Source organism: Mustela nivalis (assembly GCF_964662115.1).
Source record: "Mustela nivalis genome assembly, chromosome: 9".
Lineage (NCBI taxonomy): Eukaryota > Metazoa > Chordata > Mammalia > Carnivora > Mustelidae > Mustela > Mustela nivalis.
The window spans coordinates 8,418,788-8,440,335 of NC_139028.1; the positions used below are offsets into that span (position 1 = coordinate 8,418,788).

A 21,548-nucleotide genomic window follows, 5' to 3' on the forward strand; every position below is an offset into this window, starting at 1 on the left:
TCACAGCCAAAGACTGTGGAAAACAAAATAAAATTTAAAAAATTAAATTAAACCTAGAAAGTTAAATGGGGGCAGAGCCACAGTCTGGTGGGAATCCACAGCCCACAAACAGTAGGGAAATCACAGACGCAGGGGTCCTCCTGAGGACAAGGGTTAAAGCCCGGCACGGGGCATCCCCGGCCCTGGGGACCTGCATCTGGAGGCGGCAGCCCTGCCGAGTCTGGCTCTGCAGGACGGGGGGCTTTTCTCCGGGAGAACAGGAAGGTCCCTCCCAAGGGGCCTTCTGTGCTGGGAGACTGGGCACAGAAGCAACGGTCTGAGAAGCCCTGGGCCATATGCGAAGGAGCTCTGCAGACTGATTTTCCCGTGTGTAACGGAGAAGCAGACATCTTTAGGGAAGTTTTTCTGGGAACAAAATGGCTATAGACGACATCTGCTTGCCCTCCATCTGCCTGGCTGGCCACACACTGGGGGGTGCCGATGTCGACCCTCGCCAACCACCCTGTGAGCGCTGCCTCTGCAACCCCACTCTCCCCCGGGGACCTCACCCCAGCTTCCCACCAGGCAGGAACCCCTGCAAGCTGGCCCCACACCACCACACTTGGCGGGCAACCCTGGCTGGGACAGGTGCCCTGCCATCTCCAGTGAGTGGCCTCAGACAGGACCAGCGCCCCACCAGAGTGCCCCCCAGCTGCCACATGCCGCAGGACGCCTGGGGGTGGAGGGGCCCTGCCGACCAGTTCATGGGCACAGTCCCTGCCGGCCACAACACGGCCAGCACGTGAAGCCCACACACGGCACACCCCTGAGTGCCTGATTTAACAGCCTGAAACACTGTGTTTCTGGGCCTCGAAGGGCGCCTTCCACGTAAGGCTGCTCCCTCAAGGTCAGGAGCCGTACTAATCCACCTGCCACACACGATAAACACAAAGTCAGACAAAGTCAGGACAGACAGGAATGTGTTCTAAGCAAAAGAACAAAACAAACCTCAGGAAAAATAACTAAATGAAACAGACAAGCCGTCTACCTGAGAGAGCTCCGAGTGAGAGTCTGGTGATCCTCAATCACCAGAATCAGAAGAATGGATGAGCACACGGAGAACCTTGTCAAGAGACAAAGAAACAGAAACGATAAGAACACTCAGAGCCCAAAGCTCTAATACCCGAAATGAAAAAAAACCAGAAGCAACCGGCGGCAAAGCAGAGGGCACAGCGACCTGGAGGTTGCTGGAAATCAGCTCAGATCCACAGCAAAAGGGGTTTTACAGACGAGGATACTTGAAGGGACTTCAGGTGACTTCTGGCACAGCATCAAGCACACTGACGTTGGTATTATAGGGTTCCAGAAGGAGAAGAGGGAAAAGAGCAGAAAAGGTATTTGAAGAAATAATAACATTTTCTGTCCTGGGGAAGGAAACAGATATCCAGGCCAGGAAGCAAAGAAAGTCCCAAACAAGATAAACCCAAGAGTCCACACCAAGACACAAAATTAAAATGTCAAGAGACAAAGATTAAAGAGAGAAACCTTCACAGTAGCAGGAGTAAAGGCACTAGTCACACGACAGGGATTACTCCAAAGACCATCTGGTGATTTTTGAGCAAAAACTTTTCAGAACAAAAGTGAGAGGAATATATTCAAGGTGGTTTAAGAAAAAATACCTACAGCCTAGAACACAGCACAACACAGAACCAGCAAGATCCTCATTCAGAACTGAATGAGAGATGATGAATTTCCCATAGGAAGAAAACCTTCTTTAAAGGAGTTCATGACCGGGCACCTGGGTGGCTCAGTGGGTTAGGCCGCTTCCTTCGGCTCAGGTCATGATCTCGGGGTCCTGGGATCGAGTCCCACATCGGGCTCTCTGCTCAGCGGGGGGCCTGCTTCCCTTCCTCTCTCTCTGCCTGCCTCTTTGCCTACTTGTGATCTCTCTCTGTCAAATAAATAAATAAAATCTTTTAAAAAAATAAATAAAGGAGTTCATGACCACTAAACCAATCTTACAAGAAATGTTGAAGCGACTTTCTAAAGCAGAAATGGAAAGGCCATGACTAGAGAAAAATTAAGAACAGAAACCTCACTGGCAAAAGCACACATCTAATGAAGGTAGTGAATCAACTGTTTATAAAGTCAGCAGGAATGTTAAAGAAAAGGAGTAAAAATAAAACTACAGTGGTTACAAGGCACACAAGACCAAACATGTAGAATATTTCAAGTACATAAAATGTGGAGGGGGAGGGGCGCCTGGGTGGCTCAGTGGGTTAAAGCCTCTGCCTTCGGCTCAGGTCATGATCTCAGGGTCCTGGGATGGAGCCCCACATCCGGCTCTCTGCTCAGTGGGGAGCCTGCTTCCTCCTCTCTCTGCCTACTTGTGATCTCCGTCAAATAAATAAAATCTTAAAAAAAAGAAAGAAAGAAAGAAAGAAAGAAAGAAAGATAGAAGGTAGAAATTCCTTCCTGATCCCTGGGGTGGAAGCCGGATGCCATGTTAGCAGGTATGAAAATATGAATCTCATTGGACATCTGCGTCTGAGCTCTTGGCTGACTGCGTTGTCAATGAACACGGATTTCTTTTTTTTTTTTTTAAGATTTTATTTTTAAGTAATCTTTACCCCAACATGGGGCTTGAACTTAACAACCCCGCATTTAAAAGTCTTATGCTCTACCAAGGGAGACTGCCAGGTGCTCCCTCACTGATACTTTTAAAGGAAGCTGTTTTTCTGAACACAAGGTCTCAACAGTGGGCTTAAAAGTAATGCAACATGGCCTCTGGGCCTGTACTGCCCTCTTCCAGAAATTCGCCGAGATGACCACCACAAAGGGAAAGAGGAGAGGCCGCTTAGAAAACAGTGTGACCTTCCTTTAGCCGTGCACATGGGAATCTTCAGGACCAGGGATACTGTGGACATGGAAGGAACGGGCACTGTTCAAAAAGGAGCGCCCCGCAAGTGTTACCACACGAAACCGGCAGAGTCTACAGGGATAGAGCGTGCTAGCAACGCCACCGTGAGCGGAAGTTAAGGGCATGATTCTTGCCGAGGGAACCCAGGTAGGTATTGAGGGGAGACAGCTTCCTGGAGCACGTGCAGGGAACTGGTCAGGAAAAAGGAGGCCGAAGAGCAAGATGTCTGGGTTCAGCAGAAATGCCAGCCTGCCACAACCTGAGAAGCACGCGCTGTGCAGGAACCGCTGGGAAGGAGCCGGAGCTGCTGGAGCCCATTCCCTGCGAATGAGGGCATGAGGGGCGTTTGTGAAACAAGTCCTGGCCTATTAAGAAATTTCAGAACTCAAAAATGAAAGGGGCGCCTGTGTGGCTCAGTCAGTTCAATGTCCGCCTTTGGCTCAGGTCAGGATCTCAGGGTCCTGGGATTGAGCCCCATGTCGGGCTCCCTGCTGGGTGGGAAGCCCGCTTCTCCCTTCCCTGCTCTTGTTTTCTCTCTCCCTCTCCCCCCTCCCCAATAAGTAAACAAGATCTTGTAAATAAATAAATAAAAAGCATTACATTTCTATTTCCTGTCCACATTTCTTTTTTAAAGATTTTTTTATTTGACAGAGATCACAAGTAGGCAGAGAGGCAGGCAGAGAGAGAGAGGAGGAAGCAGGCTCCCCGCTGAGCAGAGAGCCCGATGCGGGGCTCGATCCCAGGACCCTGAGATCATGACCTGAGCTGAAGGCAGAGGCTTTAACCCACTGAGCCACCCAGGTGCCCCAGGAATTTCTACTTTCAAGCCTTGTTGTTTAAGACAGACATTTCACCAGACTGTGGCTGCCAGAGACTGGTTTCGTTGATGGAACTGGGCAAAGTAAATTGAAAACCTTCTGAAAGGATAACCTATTCTAGATGCCCATAAGAAGATCGTGACTCATGGGAGGTGTCAAAACTTCAGCATTAAAAGGGTTTCACAGCAGAGGATTCCCACCCTCTGGGGAGACTCGTAGGGGTCAGGATCTGGGGGCAGGAGGCCGCTGCAGATGGGGTGGACAGAGTGAGGGCGCTCGAGTCAGAAGCGAGGTCTGGACGCGGGGCAAACTCTGGACAGAGGAGGGGCTGCCTCTTAGCAAAGGCAGTGGTTTCCTGACATGGAACCGACTTGTGGTGACGATGCCGTGAAGACTGTTGAATGACAACAAGTGTTACAGAATGTGACCTTCAGAATAATTCAGAGTATCACATAAACTTGGTTGACAAAGCAAAACTTCTTATTTTAATAAATGCATATCCAGGGGCGCCTGGGTGGCTCAGTGGGTTAAAGCCTCTGCCTTCGGCTCAGGTCATGATCTCAGGGTCCTGGGATCGAGTCCCGCGTCGGGCTCTCTGCTTGGCTTTCTCCTCTCTCTCTTTCTCTTTCTCTGCCTGCCTCTCTGCCTATTTGTGATCTCGCTCTGTCAAATAAATAAGTAAAATCTTTAAAAATAAATAAATAAATCCATAGCCACCCCAGCATTCAGCAGCCCACACCCCGATCCAGCGGTGCCCTCAGCACTGCGGGGGGACCCCTGCCCAAAGGGAGCTCAGGACCCACGGCCAGCTCAGATGATAGTATTTTTTACCCAATAAGCCTTTTAAAATTCAGATACATAGTGTATTTTTTTAAAAGACATAATGCTATGATACATATTAATAGACTATAGTGTAAACATAACTTTGAAATGCACTGGGAAGCCAAAAAATTAATTTAACTTGCATTTTGTGGTGGTCTGGAACTTTGAAACCGCTGTATCTTCAAGTTGTGTTTATTCACAAAAACTAAAGAAAATGAAATACAAACACTGAAGAAAGTCATGAGATCACAAGGGAGGAGCAAGAGAAGCAAGGAACAGAGAACTACAGGAATCAGGAAGCTGTCAAGCAAACGGCACTAAGTGCACCCACATCGGCGGTTCCGTCCCGTGGGAATGCACTACAGGCTCTAGTCCAAAGACAGGGCGACCAGAGGGATGAGGAGAGACCCACCCACTTCAGACTTCACCGCACACACACACACACACACACACACACACTCTGAAGTGTGGGGATGGAAAAAATCCCATTCCCTGTACATGGAAATAAAAAGCAAACTCAGGAAGCAATATGTACATCACACAAAACAGACCTTGAAAGAAAAATAACAAAAGAAAGATGCTACATGATGACGAAGGCATCAGTTTCACAAGGGGCTGGAACAGTTTTGCCCCCCTTAGGAGCTCCCAAATAAAGGAGAAATCAGTGACAACAGCAGGGCACTTCAATCCTCCCCCCCAAGCCCCTGCCATCAATCATCCAGACAGACCCTCAGCAAGGAAACAGGTGCTGTGAGGGTGTGGAGCTGAACGTGGAACAGATGTGGAACCCGCCAGCCATACACAACAGAGCGCCCGCAGGACACTGTGCAGACCAGAGCACCTGGGAGCCACACAACAAGTCTCGCTGGGTTTAAGACAAATCCCTTCGAGCACTGTTTCCAAACCAAGACTATGAAACCAGGAGTCAGTTACAAGAAAAACACTGGAAATTACACAGGTAGAGGTTCAGCGACACATTGCTACAAGTGCGTCATGGAAGAAATCCAAGATGCCATCAAAAGACACCTTAAGACCAATGGAAAGGAAAACATCCCCAAAACTGTGGCAGAGCCAAAGCTGTTCTGAGGGAAGCTTACAGTGAGACGGGCCGACCTCAAGATGCAAGAGAAATTTCAAATCAGCACGGTTACCTAAAGAAGCTGAAAAACAAAATAGACCTATAAAAAAAAAATCATCGAAACCAAAAGCAATTCTTCAAAAACCTAAATAAATTTGGAAAAGCTTTAGCCAGATTACCAAGGAAAAGGGAGAAGTCAAAATCAGAACATCAGGACAAGTGACAATGGACAGCATGAAAACACAAGGGGTAACAGGAGACCGCTCTGAATAATTATGCCGACAAACTGGACAACCGAGACGAAATGGATGAATGCCCAGAAACGTACTATCTTCCAAGAGGGAGCCAAGAAAAAATGGAAAATTTGAACACACCAATTACTAGAAAAGCAGCTGAACTGGCAACAAAAAACTCCCAACACACAAGTCCAGGACCAGATGGAGTCACGGAGGGTTCTGCACACCTGTGCAGAGGAGGTAATACCCACCGCACTCCACTACTCCAAAAAAAACTGAAAAGGAAGGAACATTTGTAAATTCAGGCCATGAGGCCAGCACTACCCTGAAACCCAAACCAGAGACAGGGATAAACAAGAGAACTCCAGGCTAGGGTCTCCGACGGACACAGGTGCAGAAACCCTCACCAACACGTCAGCAAACAGCATGCACGTGCCAGTGAAGTAGGACTTATTCCAGGGTCAAGGGTCATTCGTGCCAGTGAAGGTCAAGGGTCATTCGTGCCAGTGAAGTAGGACTTATTCCAGGAACGCACAGATGTCCATCTACACGTCAATGTGACACATACAGTAACAAAACACGGGCTGAAAATGTCCTCTCAACAGATGCAGGAGAAGCACTGAACAAAAACCAGCGTCCACTCAAGATCAAAGCGCTCAACAAAGCAGTATCGGGGGGCACACGTCAGCCCAATACTGGCTGCAGAGGAGCGAGCCACAGAGAACACTGTGCTGAAAGGTCAAAAGCAGAAAGCTTTTTCTTTGAGATATGGAACAAGGTAAAGACGTCCCTTCTCAGGGCTTGTATTCCGCAGTACGGGAAGTCCTAGCCACAGCCATGAGGCAAGAAAGAGAATGCATCCAAAGCGGAAGGAAGAAGTCAGCCTCTTGCTGTGTGCAGATGACACGCCACTGTAGATAGAGAATCCTAAAGAATCTACCCAAGAACTAGTAAAATAAATGAACTTAACAGAGTTACAGGATACAAAATTTATATTTCTGAATTGGTTGCATTTCTACACAGTAGTTGTAAAACAAATTAGATAAAACAATCCTATTTATGTCAAAAGAATAAACTATCACTTAAACCAAGTCATAGTACTCGGAAAACACCCCAACGCTGACGAAAGGAACTGAAGATGACACAAGCAAACGGAAAAACCCACCACACTCATGGGACAGGAGTTTATATAGGCTAACCTCACAGTAAAGCACTTTGCTTTACTATGCTTCACAGATAATGAGTTTGTTTTTTTCCCCACAAAGTGAGAGTTGTGACAATACTACTTCATCAAGCAATTCCACTGGTGCCATTTTTCACCAGCATTTGCCCACTTCGTGCCTGTCACATTTTGGTTATTCTCACAATAGTTACAATATTCTCGTTTTATTTGTATGGTGATCTGCGATCAATGATAAAAACTCCCAGAAAACTCATACTGTTTACCACTATTCTGGGTAATATTTTAAAATTAAGGCATGTACATTTTTTAAAAAAGATTATTTATTTGTTTATTTGACAGAGAGAGATCACAAGTAGGCAGAGAGGCAGGCAGAGAGAGAGAAGGAAGCAGGCTTCCTGCTGAGCAAAGAGCCTGTTGCAGGGCTCAATCCCAGGACGCGGAGATCATGACCTGAGCCGAAGGCAGAGGCTTTAACCCACTGAGCCACCCAGGTGCCCCAGGCATGTACATTTTAAAGACATAATCCTATTGCACACCTAACAGACTATAGTATTATGTAAACATAACTTTACATGCACTGGGAAACCATCAAATTCATGACTCCCTTTATTGCATTAGTCTGGAACCAAACCTTCAATTCTCTCATGTTCACTTGCATTGTTAAGATAGTCCTACTGACTGAAGCAAACTGCAGATTCAAAGCAATCTTTACCAAATACCAATGACATTTTCCACAGAACTACAATAATCCTACAATTCATAGGGAACCACAAAAACCCTGAAAAGCCAAAGCAATCCTAAGAACAAAGCTAGAGGCATCACACTCAGATTTCAATCTATACTACAAAGCTATAGCAACAAAGCAGTATGACACTGTATAAAGACAGACATATAGATCCGTGGAACCAACACAGAGCCCAGGAAAAAACCCATGCTTAAATGGTCAATTAATCTAAGATAAAGTAGGCAAAAATATACAATGGGGAAAAGACAGCTCTTCAACAATGATACTGGAAAACTGGACAGCTATGTGGAAAAGAATGAAACTAGGCCTCGTACACTACACACAAAAATAAACACAAAGTGGCTTAAAGATCTAAATATAAGGCCTGTGATCAGAAAACTCTCAAGAGAAAAGAGAGGCATAGACTTGTGGATAGCAGTCTTAGTAGTATTTTCTGTACTTGTCTCCTCAGGCAGGGATAAAAGGGCAAAAATTAACAACTGTGACTACATCAAACAAAAGCTTTTGGACAACAAAGAAAACCACCAACAAAACAAGAATAAACCTACTGAATGGAAAAAGACATTTGCAAATGATATATCTGACAAGGGATTAAAATCCAACATCTATAAAGAATTCCTACAACTCAACAAAAAACACAATCTGAATAAAAAATGGGCAGAAGACCTAAATACACTTTTCGCCTCAAGGAAGACATACAAATGGCCAAAACACACACAAAAAGATGCTCAACATCACTCATCATCAGGGGAATGAAATCAGAACCACATGAGCTACCCCCCTCATACTTGTCAGGAGGGCGATCACCAAAAAGAAATAAAAAGTGTTGGAGGAAATATGGAGAAAAAACCTTATGCACTGTTAGTAGGAGCATAAATTGGTGCAGCCACTACAGGAAGCAGTATGGAGGTTCCTCCAAACATTAAAAGTAAAACTACCATAGATTTAGCAATTCCACTTATAGGTATTTATCTGAAGAAAATGCAAACTATGATTCAAAAAAGTACTGCACTTCTCTGCTTACAGCAGCGACTTCCCAACACTGACCGATCAACGGATAAAGAGCATGTAATGGGCACCGACTGTACAATGGACTACTACCTCCCCATAAAGGAGCTTCTGCTTCTGCGACCGCGTGGATGGACTGAGTGGTAGTTTGCTAAATGAAACAAGTCATGGAGAAACGAAATACCTTGTGATCTCACGTATACGTGGAATCTAAAAAACAAAGAAAAGAGGGGCACCTGGGTGGCTCAGTGGGTTAAAGCTGCTGCCTTCAGCTCAGGACATGATCCTGCGGTCCTGGGATCGAGCCCTGCATAGGGCTCTCTGCTCAGCAGGGAGCCTGCTTCCTCCTCTCTCTCTCTCTGCCTGCCTCTCTGTCTACTTGTGATCTCTGCCAAATCAATCAATAAATAAAATCTTTAAAAATAATAATAATAATAAAAAAATAATAAATAAATAAAAAACAAAAAAAAGAGACTCAAATACAAGAACAAACTCGTGGCTGGCAGCAGGACGGCGGATGGGAAGATGGGTAAAACAGGTGCAGGGGATTAAGAGGTGCCAACTTCCAGCTACAAAATAAAGAAGTCACAGGGATTTAAAGCACAGCACAGGGACAACAGTCCATAACGTAATAGCTCTGATGACAGACGGTGACCAGACTTCCTGTGGCGAGCGATTTGTAATGTATACAAATGTCGAGTCGCTCTGTTGTGCACTCCTACAACTCCACAGCAAAATGCAATTAATCCAATTAAAATGCGCCAAGGACCTAAACAGACATTTTTCCAAAACAGACATACAAATAAATGGTAAAACAGTACATTAAAAGCTGTTCATCATTACTCAGTAAAAGTAAAATGCCATGAGGGGGTGTCCTCTCGTGCTTGTCAGAACAGGTAAGATCAGAAAGACAAACCGTAAATGCTGGCGAGGACGTGGAGCAAAGGGAAATCTTGAGCACTGCTGGCAGAACTATGGAGACAATGGGTCAGAGATTCCTCAAGAAAAGGAAGACTAGAAATACCATGAGCTCCAACAACTCCACTGCTCGGTGTTCATCCAACGGCAAGATCACGGCTGCCCCCACCCACACCCCATGTTTTAGCAGCATGCTCTGCGATGGCCAGACAGACATAGAGACAGACATGGAAATGACCCGCACGCCCATCAGTGCAGGAGTGGGCTAGGAAGTTTCCATATTCACACAAGGGAGTATCATTCAACCTCCAAAAAGGACAAAATCTCACCACTTTCAACAACATGAACGACCCTTGAGGGCATCATGTTAAGCCAATTAAGTCAGACACAAACACATACTCCATGATCTCACTTACCCGTGGAATTTAAACCAAGGACACCAACCAAGTTCACAGAAAAAGAAATCAGCTTTGCGGTCGTGGGGGCAGGCATGGGGGAGGGGAAGTGCGTGAAAGGGCACACAAGGAACAAAGGTCCAGGGGGCAGTACTAGGGGGTGACGCCCAACGTGGGACTGTGGTGACCACGGCTGCAGGACACACAAGAATATTCAGAGTAAATCTTCCAAGGTCTCATCCCAAGAACCAAAAAAGGATTTCTTCTTTTCGTTTTGTCTCCTGAGTCTTTTTTCCTGTCTCTAAGATGATGAGCACTAACTAAACGCACTGAGGCCATCACTTCATAGTTTAACTCAGATCATTAAGCTCATACCTTAAACTTACACAATGCTGTATGTCAATTATTCACTAGAACGGCAAAGAAATGAACTTTTCAGTGTAACATCAGCATTACGATTGTTTCCAAGAGGGTGCTCATGTCTGTGTGAAACAGGCGATCTCAGTAAGCACGCTGTGATGGGAAAAGCCATCACAGTCCCTGGACAAAGCTTTAAGCCTGCTCTCTCTGGGCAAAGTCATAAATGATTCACATTAATAATTCCATTATCTGTCAAATCCTTGCTGTTTCCTCTTTTTTAATCATACTACCAGGTAAACAGAATTATTAAAGGGATTAATTAACTCAGAATGACAGTGTGCTTTAATAGGAAATTTTCACAACGGACACAAGAACAATTGTGAAGAACACATGTGTTAAGGTTGATGTAAATAAAACCAAAAAACCCTAACGACCAGGCTTCCACTGTCCCACACAGCTGCTCGTGTAACTTGTTCTCCTAGTTACACAACTTCAGGAATCTGTCCATTTTTGGAAAGTTAGTCGCCATCCTTTTCTGGTCACTAGAGACCTCTTATCAAACTTAAACACTATTAATCAAAATAATGAGCTCCTCTGACCAACAGCCTCACTGGTAGCCCGTTTCCCTCTGACCTCATGGGGCCCGGGGTCGGGGCAGCCCAGCGTGAGCATCACTGATTTCCTGCCTAGGCCCACCACTTAAGACTTTATACTTCTTTTCCAAAGAGGCTAGAAACGTGTTGTGTCTGCTACGTATGTTTGTAAAAGCTGACCTCCATCGCCAAAAAAGTCTCACATTCCACCCACTCAGCACACCACTGCTTGGAAGCACCTACATGTGCCTCCAGCCTCCAAACTCTGGCCACCAGCCTCCAGCCACCCCAGCCTTCAGCCTCTGGCCACCAGCCACTATCCTCCAGCCACCCGCCTTCGGCTACTACCCCCTCCACCCGCCCCCCATCACCGGCTTCCAGCCACCTGCCTCCAGCCTCCAGCCTCCAGCTATCAGCCTCCAGGCATCTGCCTCCAGCCTCCAACCACCTGCCTCCAGCCACTCACCTTGAGCCACCAGCCTCCAGTCACTGGCCACCAACCTCCAGCTACCAGCTACCCCCAGCTAACCTCCAGCCACCAGCCTCCAGCCACCCACCTCCAGCCACCGGCCTCCAGCCTCCGGCCCACCCTGAGGTCAGTGGCTCTCAACCTTAGTTCCATACCGAAACCCAGGACACATTCCAGCCTCCCTCCTCCCCACTCAGATTTTAGGTGGGACCCAGACCAGTATTTTTTACCTTCCAGACAATTCTAACGTGCTAAGAAACTTGAAAAAGGTTTCTTCTTCCAGTTTTAGGGCTGCATAATTTTACAAATAAAAACAGAATGGTGTACCAAATACATGATCACTTCTAAGACTTAACCCTCAAGGAACCTCTTCAAATCAGGGTCACCAACCGGGTTCAACAGCTCCCACACGCCCCCCCCCCATCTGCCTCCCACGCAAGGAAGCACAGTACAGGGGCCCCCCTTCACTCCCGACTTGACCTCACTGCCGTTCCTGGCCCTTACTCTCTCCCGTCTTCCCTCGCGAGGCTCTCTCTCCGCCCTCTGCCTATCCTACAGTGGCTTCCTTCCGCACTGCTATCAAATACAAACTCCGTAAGCAGCTCCAGCAAACTTGTTCCCTCCCTTCCCAAACCCCATTCCTCACATCCCCTTCACGATGCTTCCTCATGTCCGGGCAGAGCTCAGGTGTTCCTGCCTTGCCACAAGGTCACTGGTCTGACCCGGGAACCTCCGACGTGCAGCTGCCTTGGGAAGCATGAAAACTGGTTTCCTCCTCCCAGAGCACGTTCCTCCTTGTTTCAGCAAAAATCTATGTCCTGTCTTGTGCTGAGCCCGGGGGACGAGGTGGAGAGTCAAGTCACCACTGCCCCTAAGAGGTCCACTTACATCCTCAGACAGCTGGGTCCTCTGAGGGCCTGGAACTGCAGGTTGGAGACGACACCCTGATGAGGAAGGGAGGCTTACCAAAATGGGAAGCTGAATGGGTGTTACCCTGGTAAAGACAGGAGGGAAGAGCTCTTCCGGGAGCCAGAACAACACGTGCAAAGGCACTGTGGCAGCGAAGGTGGACATAGGGGGGGATTAAAGAACCTGTCACGGTGGGAGAGGGCAAGGAGGAACGCATTCACTTTCCAGCTCGTGCCCGCGGCCACTCGGCGGCAGGTGCTTTACATGCTGCCTCCCGGATCCCACGAGACACCTGCATTTTACCAGCTTTTTGTTTTACTAGAAAAAACTGAGCAGCAAGAGGTTCAGTAACTCGCGGCCACTTAAAAGCAAGGCGGAAATTTTTCCAGCCTCCCTGAAGTGGAACAGGGTACGCGTCCTGGGCGGGTGGGGACTCGTGAAAAACTACCGGATCGAATCTTAAAACAAAGGAGCAAACACACTCCGTGTGGACGGAAGGCAGCCGAAGCAGCTCTCGCCCGACAGTAACAGCCCGCGGCTGTCCCCGCCCCGCGAGCCGCCCGCAGGTCCCGGCCGGAGCGCAGTGGCAGCGGACACACCGGTGGGCACACCAGCGGGTACACTGGCGGGCAGCCGCAGCGGGACTGGAGCACTTGCTTCCCGCAGCCCGACGGCAGCCGCGCGCTCGGGCCCAGACGCGCTCCCAGGACGCCGAGCTTCCTGGACCGCGGGCGCGGACTACCCGCACACGACACGGGGCTCCCCGCCCGCAACGAGGAGCCGCCCGAACCCGCGGCGGGCTTCCCGGCCCCAACCTGCCCGGCACGACGCGGGCGCACCCACAGCGCCACGCACTTCCTGCGACCCCGGCACGCGCGAGGCCCGCGGACTTACCCACCTGCAGACGCGCGGGGCCGCGCAGGCCAGGCCTGCCCCCCCCCCCCGAGGGCACCGCGGCCCGGCCCCCAGACGCACGCTGCTTCGCGACCACGGCGCCGGCGGGGACTCTCCGTGAGGCGCTGTGGGCGCTGGAGCCGCTCTGGAGGCCACCGCCGCCCATCAGGGGAAGCCGCGGGGCCCGGGGCGCGGCGGGGGCGGAGCTTCCGAGTGCCCCTCCCCCGCGTCTCTCCGGCTCCCGCACCGGGACACTCTCCCGCCCGCTCCTCGTGGCTTTTCGCGAGGGTTCGAGGGTTCCTCAAGAGCCGCGCTTCCGTCGTCCGCCGCCGCCCGTCCCCGCAGCTGGGGGTGCGGTAAGCGCCGACCGGTCGCGCGGGGTCGCACGTGGTCGTACGCGGTCACACGCGGCCGTACGCGGTTGTAGGGGCCCGCGCCGCCACGCGCGGGCCTCCGACCTCGCTAGCGCGGCCGCACGCACGTGGGTGCGTCTCCCAGCTGAGGAAAACCCGGGGGCGGGGGGCGGGGGCCGCGGGCCGGGCTCCGGCGACCAAGACCGCAGGCACGAGGCCAGCTGGGAGCCTGCCACGACCCGGCACGCAGCCCCCCAAGTGCCGGCGTCGCATGCACGCGTGTGCGGACCGGACCACGCGCCGCAGACGCCCGCACGGCCGCGCGCCGGGCCACCGCCCGCTGATGCCCGCTGGGACGGATCCCGTCCCGGAACAGAGCTTCCCCCGGGAAGGTGGCCCGGACCTCTCGGACTCCTCGCGGGGGACGTCAGGGACAAGGGGCCAAGGAGCAGGCCCGTCCCGGGGCACAGCGAGCTGGCGTCCGGCCACTGATGGGAGCGCGGTCCGGTCCGAGCCTCGTCACGCTCCCCGCAGCTCCGCCCAGACCCCGCACGGACAGTAACCCGCGACCTCCGTGCCCCGTGAGGAACAATCCCTCGTGGACCCGAAGCCAGAGCCCCCGCCTGGATCTAAAACGGGGCCGGCTTTCTCCCCGAGCAGAAAACGCGCACGTGACCTAACACAGTTCTCCCGTAACTGCCCGACGGTAATCATTATTAGACATTTCGGTAATCCGCACTGTTTTTGTCCACGCCACCAATGAACACCTTTCTGCGGAATTACTAAAACTCAGTAAAACCTGCGGAGAGACTGTTAAAGCGATGACTATCCTCGGTGACTCCCGCCTCCGCGGAAATACGACGTTTCCATGGAAGGGACAGAGACCTCAGCTCGGCTTCTCGGACCTCAGCTGTCCGTCCCCCTCCACGAGCAAGGCCCGCCACCAAACAGCGGTAGTAAAGGATCACCCTGGAGCACGCACCGCGTTGTCTGCAGACCCCGTGCCGCAGCTCTGGGTAAGGTCAGGCGGGGCTTACTACAGACACGTTTGGTTCCGCGGTCCAGGTCATCCGCGCGTGTGCGGTCGGTCCTGTGTACCAGGCACAGTGCTGGGGTGAGTAAATCACGGAAGCCACCCCCAAAGAACTCAGATGAGGCTAAAACCCCGACAGAGAAAGGAGGAACACAGATCCCAATGCGGCCAGCCATCTGGAAGCAACAAGCACTGTCCTACTGGCCGTTCTCATGAAAAATGTTTTCTTCTGGAACTGATGCTAAATAAATTGTGTTAGGTCAGCAGCAGCAGAGAAATTGGTAATGTCATCACAAAAGACAAAATAGTACGCATCCATCCCACAAAAATACACAAATTCAGCATGGTACACAAGGCTTTCTAAGACCAAAGAGGGTACGGGAAGAATACTGTGATGGCTCTGGGAAGTGTTCCCCACCAGGCAGCACACCATGTGTAACAGCTGATGTCTTCACAAAGACGCTGGGGGGCAATGCCTTCCTCGTTCCCCATGACTCTCCCTGTGCGATCACCCCACAGACCTCAGAGGGTCCCTCAGCATACCCCGCTGATCTTAAACACAGTTCGCCATCGTGAGCGGTGGTATTTCAAAGGGGAGACCACACCGCAGTTTCAGGAAATGTGGGGAAGGGGCACAGGTTTCAAATCCAAGGAAGGGAGTTTCAAATCCTGAATGTGCTATGTGACCTTGGGCAGGAGAGGTAACCTGTCTGGGTTTCAGCTCCCTGTCTGGGTTTCAGCTCCCTCTTCTGTGACACCACCCCCAGCTCCGCACTGTGCAATGAACAAATGTACGGGAAGTTTCTTCAACACTGTAGGCTCTCGGGAAAAGGCACTTGATAAGCTAATAAGATATTTTTACCAACCCTCCTAAATGTGCCCAGCCATCATCATGGTTGTTTTGAGGCAACCTCTCTCATCTCTTCTCCCCAGATGGAAACTCCCCCATGGAATGACTGAAGCTGAACGGGAAGAACTTTCTGTGGTGGGCCAGAAGCCAGTAGGAAAGGCAGAGGTGCAGAGACAGGGGAGAAGCTGGGGCGGCAGAGTGCTGAGACCTCCGCAGCCAGGCTCAGCAGGATGCTGACAGGCGGCTGCCAGCCCACGGGTCACGTCCTGGGTATTTTCCCATGGAAATAAAACTGAAAAGCCCACCACAAGGGCTAGAGGCCAGGGTCTGGCTGATTTTGTGCCCCCAGCACCTACACCGTCAGGGCCGCCTGGGCCACTCCATGGGCACTGCTTGTGGCAGCCACCCAGCAAGCAGGCAGAGTGATAGGTCTGGGTGCTCTGGTCTGGCTCGCCGCTCAGTCCGCTCTGGGTGATCGGCGCCTGGCGGACAGGGACCTGGCCCTGGCTGACCAGACCCGGGGTGGTGGGCACTTCCCGTATCCTCCGACACCAGAGGCCTCGGAGACTCCCGACCGCAGGCACCGCAGGCACCGCAGGCACCACAGGCACCAGGGAGGGCTCTCCACCCATTCAGCAGGGGCTGGGACCCTGGGCATCTGAAGGCAGCTGACCAGTGTGGAGTGGCCTGTCCCATCAGCCCAACGGGCGGACGCGGCGACTCCTGACTCCTGTTTCCAACCCGCGTAGAACCTTCAACCGGGACCCGGCTCTGCGGCTAAGCCAGAGAGCATGGGGTGCCAGACTGGAGAACTGAGCACGTCTGTGCCCCGTGGGGCCGGAGGGGCAGCTCCTGTCCCTGGCTCTAGTCTGCCAACGCCCACAGGGGCAGCCCTGACAGGAGCTGGCGGGTCACCCAGCTGGGTTCCTGCTTTGCACCCGCCGCCTGTACCTCCTTCTGCATGGCCTGCTCCAGACTCACCAGGGGGGTTCGTGCTGTGGTTTCCTGAAGGCACCAAGTTCTTTGTCTTTACAGATTCTGTAAGAATATAAAAACAAAACATTCCGTGAGGAAAAAGCATTTAATATTTATCTAAGAACACCGGTGACAGGTTGTGGGGACCTGGAGGAGGCACACAGTCCCTGGGAGGCTCTCCTGTGCCGTGCGCGGGTACATAGCACACCTGACCAGCCGGGACACCTGGGATCATTTTACTGGGGTCTTCAGCACAGAAAACACTGGGCTCCGGTGACAAACACTTACATCCTCCTCCCCAGGCCCCATTTCCTGCAGAGGTTCACTTACACCAGGACACAGGGACTGGTGACAGAGAAGCTCCTTTCTGCCCCTCCGAGGGGACTGCGCCACCGGCAAGGGGCCCTTTGGACACAAGGGCACCCTGGGGTCTCACAGCACCAAGACCCCTAACTTCAAGCCATGGAGAGAAGACCAGGGGGGTCGGGTTTTCTCTTTATTCCCACCTCCCCTCAGGCAACCACCAGTTTGCTCCTTGTATTTCAGAGTTTGTCTTTTTTCCTTTGTTCATTTTTTAAATTCCACAGACAACTAAATCATATGGCATTTGTCTTTCTCTGACTGACTTCTTTCGCGTAGCATAATACACCGTAGGTCCATGTGTGTTGTTGGAAACGGCAAGACCGCGTTCATTTTGGGGCTCAGTGACATTCGGCTATCCACCCCCGTCTTTATCCGCTCATCTACCGAGGGACATCCACGCTGCTTCCATGCCTCAGCTGCCGTAAATAATGCTGAAGTCAACACAGGGCTGCATCTATCAAGGAACCGTCTTCATCTTCTCCGAACACACATCCGGAGCTGGGGCTGCTGGTCACAGGGCAGCTGCAGTTTCAGCTTCTGGAGGACCCTCCGCCAGCGTGCGCTCCCGCCAGCAGCGCCCCAGGCTTCCCCTTGATCCGCGTCCTTGCCAACACCTGTCGTTCCGTCTTCATTCTCAGCGTCCTGACAAGCATGAGGTGATATTTCCTCGTGGTTTTCATTTGCGTTTCCCTGATGATGAAGGATGTCGAATGTCTTCATGTCTGCGTTTGTGTGTCCTCTTCGGAGAAGCGTCTGTTCCGGTCCTTCCCGCTGCGTGTAGCGTGGGTATCAACCGCCTGCCAACGGTAGGAAGAGCGTCCCCGTGCCACGCCTCCCGGGAGCTTGTCACGTCACAGCTCATCCACCGCAGCCAGCAATTCCGGGACACAAATGCCATTCTGCAGTGACAGGAAGTGAGGCCCGGAGAAGGCCACCCGGCTAGGAAGTCGCAGAGTCTGGATTTGGACGGGGCTGTTGGACTGCAAAGCCCGTTTGCGGGAGCATCAAAAGAACACACTGATCTTCTACAAACCGGCTTCTCCCCAGGCGTCTCTGTTGCTGGGTTACCAGCTGTCCAGCCCCCACACCAAGAGGTCACCCTCAATTCCTCCCTCTTCCCCACGCCCTCCTCTAAGCCATTAGCAGGTAACTTAACCCCCCAGAGAAGAACTCCAGGCACTTAGGTCACTACCAATGGGCCTTCTGCCCGGACCACAGCACAAGCCCCCCTTGTGTCTCCCTGCTATTGTCACTCCTATGACGTGTCATGTCCCAGCAACCTTTTGGTTTGAAAAAGGAGGCAAAATCAGATGATCTTTGTGGCTCTAGGACCTTTCTCCCCTCTCGAATCCATTACTGATGCTGCACCCACTGTGGGCAGGCAGTGGCTCTATATCCTAGGAGACAAGGAATACCACGGCATCTAACTACAAAGAGACTGATGCTTTACTTGACAGTGACCAAGTATTAACATAGAACAATGCGCCGAATGGAAGAAAAGAAAGTTAGATGCATGATGCGGCATGGACTCAGTAAGGATTAATTTACTCTCCAAACAGGCTGCCCATTATGGTGGCTGTGGGCGCCGAGAACTCACTGTAGAAAGGCTCTGTTATTTGGAGTCCCCCGCTGACCCCACCCCCATCCCCACCCCAGGCTTGAACTATGGCTGGGCTCGGCTGGGCTTGGCTCGCCTGCAAGTTGACAGATGTGATCAAGAGAGCCGGAAGTGGCCTTCTCCTGGCAACCTATTTGAACTCTGGAGTACCGCATCCCTGAAGCCACTTTGGACTTTTGTGCTAAAGGCTCAGGAAAGTGTCTGCTTTCCACCAAGGCGTTTGTCACTTGCCACCAGGAGTCCTGAGGAACAGCCTTCCCCCAGCTATGCACCGCCATGCTCTATATTGTCCGCTGCTTTGCTAACTTGCTCATGGCCTCCCCACTCCTCCAACAGAGGGTATTTATGAAACTACCCAGCAGACCGTGCAGGGTATTTTTACGAAAGAACTTCCACGTTTTTATCTTCTCCTACAGTATCACAGGCAACAGCAGATCGTGTGACTGGCCACCACCACCTGAAGTGACTTAGTGGCAAAATGGTGCATTAAGCTTTGGGATCTTAATGTCTGAAATCAAACAGGTATTAGCTGTTTTACTTTGAATAAATTGGGCAATTTCTAAGCCTCAACTTTTTTCCATTTATAAAATGGGAATAATACTGTGAGGCTCCAATGTGGTGACATACGGACCTCACTCAGCACGGGGAGGACACAGGAAAAGTGCCTAGTAAAAACACTGTATAAGTTCTAGGATGATTGTTAAAAGTTACTGGATTTCATAGTGACACTTACTTGTGAGAAACTCTCTACAGAACCTTTCATTCTGGTTTCAAAGTGACATTAGAGTCTGTAGAAACGGTTTCCAGATCATGTTTGTTATACTTGTTCATGAAGTGAAGGCTTTCCTGTAGTAGAACCTTCATTCCAAGATTCCATATAGCACTAACTTCTAGTGAGACTTTACGTAATAAACAGAATGATGAGTATTAAAATAGGGCAAAAAAAAAAAAAAATGTAAAGCAAGGATGCTTAGTTTCTCTAATCAGTAAGTCATCAGAGAAACAATAAAAAGGTTTACTTTCACAAATAACAAATTTAAAAAAGGAGACTTTCTATATAAAAAACTCATTTTGTATAAAATAGGCACCAAAATAAACTGATTCTGTCCAGACCATTCACCTTACACTGAAACACCTCATAATATTGAAAATGGGATGGATGTGACTTACTGATCATTGTTTCCTTAAATAGTCTCAGGTCTGCGAAGCCGGCTTGTGACACGCACAATTCAGCAAAGCAAACAAAAATTATTACTAAGTCACACGGGTTATTGTATGCAAAGCAGGTGTTGCGCCCGCACTGGAGTCTCTGTCTTCCCTGGGTAAGACGAAGCTCGGGCCACGCATGCACCCGACGGACCGAGCTCAACTGCGGAGAACGGGGCCCTTGAGAGAACTCCCCGTCGTTCACGGGCCGTCGCCGTGGGCCGCACAGCTGCCAGGGCCCACAGAGGAGCAGGGAACGGACAGCACCCCCCGGCTTCGCGGCCTCTCTCCTGGACGCCTTTCAAAGTCCCCGGCGCCCCCACCGCGCCCCCCAGAACCAGGGCGTCGCGGTGCTGAGGGCGGGGCCCGAGCCGTGGGCGCGCACACCCGGCAGAAGAGGCCCAAGGGCTTCACGGCAAGTGCGCGCCGGGGCAGGTGCCACCGCGGGTGGGGGGGGGGGCGCCCCAGGACCGTCCCGGGAGCAGCGCGCGCTCCCCACAGCGCCGCCCCCTTCAGCGTCCGGGGGCCTCAGGGCCAGAGGGCGTTCGTCCGAGACCCCCGTGTGGGGCGCGGGTGCGCGGGGTCCACCCCGCCAGTTTACAGAAGGGGGCGTGGGGACACCGGCGTCGGGGGGGGAACCACGAGCCCCCGGGTCACTCCACAGGTGACGCGCGCTCTCCGGACCTGCGAGCGCCGCTGCGGGGGGACAGCCCCGGGGCCGGCCCCAGCCCGCGTTTCCCCGGACCCCGCCCGCCGCCTCCACGCGCGCGGCCTGAGAGCCGCACGACTTTCCGCGCTCCCGGCGCCCACGGGAGCCCGCGCTGGCGCCCCCGCCGCCGCCTACCGTGCAGGCCCGCGCTGTCCACGGCGGCCTTGAGCAGCGCCAGCACCAGGAGTGCGCCCAGGACCAGCGCGGCCCAGGCGCCGCGCGCGCCGACTCCCATTGTTCCGAGGGCAGGACGCCGGCCTCGCGCTCCCCGACGAGCGTCCGCGGCGCCCCCGAGCGGCCTCTGCGCACGGCAGCCCGCTGCGCGCCGCTCCCGCTGCCTGCCCCCGAATGCCCAAATAGGGCGCGGGAGCCCGGCCGGGGCTCGGGCCGGGGCGGGGCCGCGGCGGCGGGGGCGGGGCCGGCTGGGGCGGGGCCGCGGGACCCCGCCGGCCGATTCGGGTCCCCTAGACGCTCGCGCGGTTTCCTGTCTTCTCGGAAGCGGCCGCCCTGCCGTCGCGCCGCCGGGCCCCACTGGGCCTCCCGGGACCCGGGGCGGGCTGGGCTTCGCGGGGCCCGGAAGGAAGTCTTCGATCGGCGCGGGCGCGGCCCGGGCGGGAAGGAGCGGCTCTCGCGTGGGCGGCCCCCCGCAGGGGTCGTGAGCCGAGGACGGTCCCCTCGGGTGACCCGGCTGAGCGGGGCGGGGCTGCACCTAGTCCGCGCTCAGACGCGCGCGGGAGACGGCCGGGGTCGGGCCCCGCGGTCCCTCCTTGCGAGGCCCGCCCCCCGCGCGGGGCTCCCGGGGAGGACCTGCCTTACCCCGGAACGGACACGTCCCAGAGGACCTTTAGGAGAAAAGCCTGGGGTGCTCGGGGAGGTCTCTTCCGGCAAGTGCGGAGGGGACTGCGGGGGAGAGGGGACGTTCTTCCCTCCACCCGGTCCAGTTGTATAGGAGCGACCTCCCCACGGGCGTTGTACCTCGCTGTCTTCCCTGCTCGCTGGACATCGGGGCAGCGCAGTCTCTGCCTAAGGAGAGGAGTGCGTGGGGACGCAGGCGTGGTGGCAAGTATGGCATGGAGGCCAGTGGGGCAAATGGAACCTCGTCTCTTGTCTCCCG

General features: G+C 52.6%; 1 protein-coding gene and 1 long non-coding RNA gene across 3 annotated transcripts in view; both read right to left on the reverse strand.

The window, feature by feature from the left end:
- The window catches only part of TMEM123 (transmembrane protein 123), a 49,144-nt gene extending 28,287 nt beyond the window's left edge, over nt 1–20,857 (reverse strand). Inside the window, exons 1-2 of one of the 2 annotated variants that reach the window (XM_082684011.1) lie at nt 20,570–20,857; nt 16,545–16,601 (exon numbers count right to left, since the gene is read on the reverse strand). In XM_082684011.1, coding sequence (XP_082540137.1) covers nt 16,545–16,601; nt 20,570–20,669 — 157 coding nt within the window. In that variant the 5' untranslated portion in view covers nt 20,670–20,857. The remainder of the gene's footprint in view (nt 1–16,544; nt 16,602–20,569) is intronic. The other variant, XM_082684010.1, reaches the window with a different exon arrangement.
- Nucleotides 4,187–6,244, reverse strand: LOC309841134. Its single transcript, XR_014298966.1, has 2 exons — nt 4,679–6,244; nt 4,187–4,374 (listed from the first exon to the last, which is right to left on the reverse strand). It is a non-coding gene; the product is annotated as an uncharacterized lncRNA (long non-coding RNA).
- Nucleotides 20,858–21,548: the final 691 nt, after the last annotated feature.